General features: G+C 38.8%; 1 protein-coding gene across 1 annotated transcript; it reads right to left on the reverse strand.

Annotated features, from left to right (window-relative positions):
• Positions 1 to 6: 6 nt before the first annotated feature.
• Positions 7 to 1,447, reverse strand: LOC107736570 (histone-lysine N-methyltransferase EHMT2-like; the record flags this gene model as incomplete). Its single annotated transcript, XM_016547953.1, has 5 exons — positions 1,351 to 1,447; positions 1,140 to 1,246; positions 798 to 1,035; positions 251 to 396; positions 7 to 35 (listed from the first exon to the last, which is right to left on the reverse strand). Coding segments are annotated over exons 1-5 (617 nt in total), but the record flags the coding sequence as incomplete, so codon positions are not given.
• Positions 1,448 to 1,780: the final 333 nt, after the last annotated feature.

Below are 1,780 nucleotides of genomic sequence, written 5' to 3' on the forward strand. Positions count from 1 at the left end.
TCCTGCTTCAGAATCACCTTCCGACATAAACTCAGCTAGAGAGAGAGAAAAATATTCTTTAATACCCACTTTCTTCAAACTGATTCACCATTCACTCATCACACATCAAAAGCATACACTACAGTTATTGTGTGAATGTAACTGTACTTAGCACCCAAAAAATGACTGTTGCAGTGGTGTGAATGTATTAATGATTTAATTTTGTTATCCTTTCACAGACAGATGTTTTGAAACATGAAGCATGTTTTACCTTTCCATCAACACTCTCTACAGCCATGCACTTGCCCTCAGCAAGAGTTACTACATCCTGGTTCTTCGGTGCCTCCATGCGACAGCTGCACAGTGGAGGTTCCAGCGAGTCATCAGCCTCCATGTTCTCTTTATCCTTCGGCAAACCTGATCAACACAAAAACTTGATTCCACTTTAGGTACCAGAAAGTGGATCTTTTACTGTTTTTGCCCTCTGATTCTAGAATGTCCTATGCAACTAAACCCTCCCTGATCTGCCAGTTTTTTCTTTTTTATTATGATGTAATATGAAATCAAGCAAGTATGCGACAAAAGGTGTTTCTTTTTTACAAAAGGTCTGCATGTATGTTGCCGTGTGGTCTTACTGCCTCACAAAGTCAGAATGCTCTGTCTGAAACCTGTCTCTGCTCATTCTGAGATCAACCTATCAGATGAAAACAAACAGATAGGAAGTATACACATTTCAAGAGGTGGTAGCATGAAATACATAAAAAGCAAGCAAGCGGTGGACCTCAATTCTATTGTCTTCAGGTGCAGATATTATCTACCTGTGGGGATTGCTGTGAACATGCTTTCATGAGCCAGAGCATGTATAGGCAGCTCTGTGTATTCTTCAGCGTGGCCTTGAGGAAGGTCCTCTGTTTCCTTGTTCTTAGGCGGTTCAGCTGCAGTTTCTGTCTCAGCCGCTGAAGTCGGTTTCTCTGGTTTCTCAGGACTAACTCGATTTTTGAATGCCTCCTCAATGGACATTTGTCCACCTTTGGATCCAGCTGTATGTGAATCCTCCTGCAGGGTTTGGAAACAAAAATCTTAAATGTTCAGATTTGACTGAGATGAATGACTCAATTTCACACATATGGAATTAGTCTCTAATGAGCAAGATATCAGACCTGCGCATTTGAAGAGAACAACGAGACATTCGGTTTCTTGGACACTTTCGGTTTCTTTTTGGGAACAAAATTATATACGCCCATTTTTCTTTTCTTCTTCTTGGAGGCTGCAGAAGAATACAAACAAAGGGACAGGCCATTTGTTTCACTCTCTTGTTTTCTAAAAAAAGAGGTTATAATGTATCTTAGCTTTTTAGCTAAAAGTCCTCACCGGTTTGTGTTGAGTCTTTGAGTTCCTGAGGTAAACTGAGCTGCTGTGTGGGCGAGGACCCCACATCTCTTTCACATGCACTTTCCTCTCTGTTCATTGTCTATGTTGTTGCATTAGTAAAAACAGACATATACGTAAGATATATAAAGTCTTTTCTGGGGGCAGAAATTTTTTTTAAAGAAATTAATGATTTTATTCAGCAGTCCAAAGACATAGTAAAGATTTACACTATTACAAAAGAGTTTTATTTTGAATAAATGCTGTTCTTTTGAACTTTCTAATAATCAGAATCCATGAGAACCCTGGAATTTTTTTTTATCATGGTTTCCACAAAAATATTAAGCAGCACAACCGTTTAAACTGTGGCTATAATAAGAAATGATTCTTGAGCACCGAATCATCATATTAGAATGATTTCTGAAGGATCATG

The sequence above is a fragment of the Sinocyclocheilus rhinocerous genome, unplaced genomic scaffold (genome assembly GCF_001515625.1).
Source record: "Sinocyclocheilus rhinocerous isolate Xijiao unplaced genomic scaffold, SAMN03320098_v1.1 C36787048, whole genome shotgun sequence".
NCBI lineage: Eukaryota > Metazoa > Chordata > Actinopteri > Cypriniformes > Cyprinidae > Sinocyclocheilus > Sinocyclocheilus rhinocerous.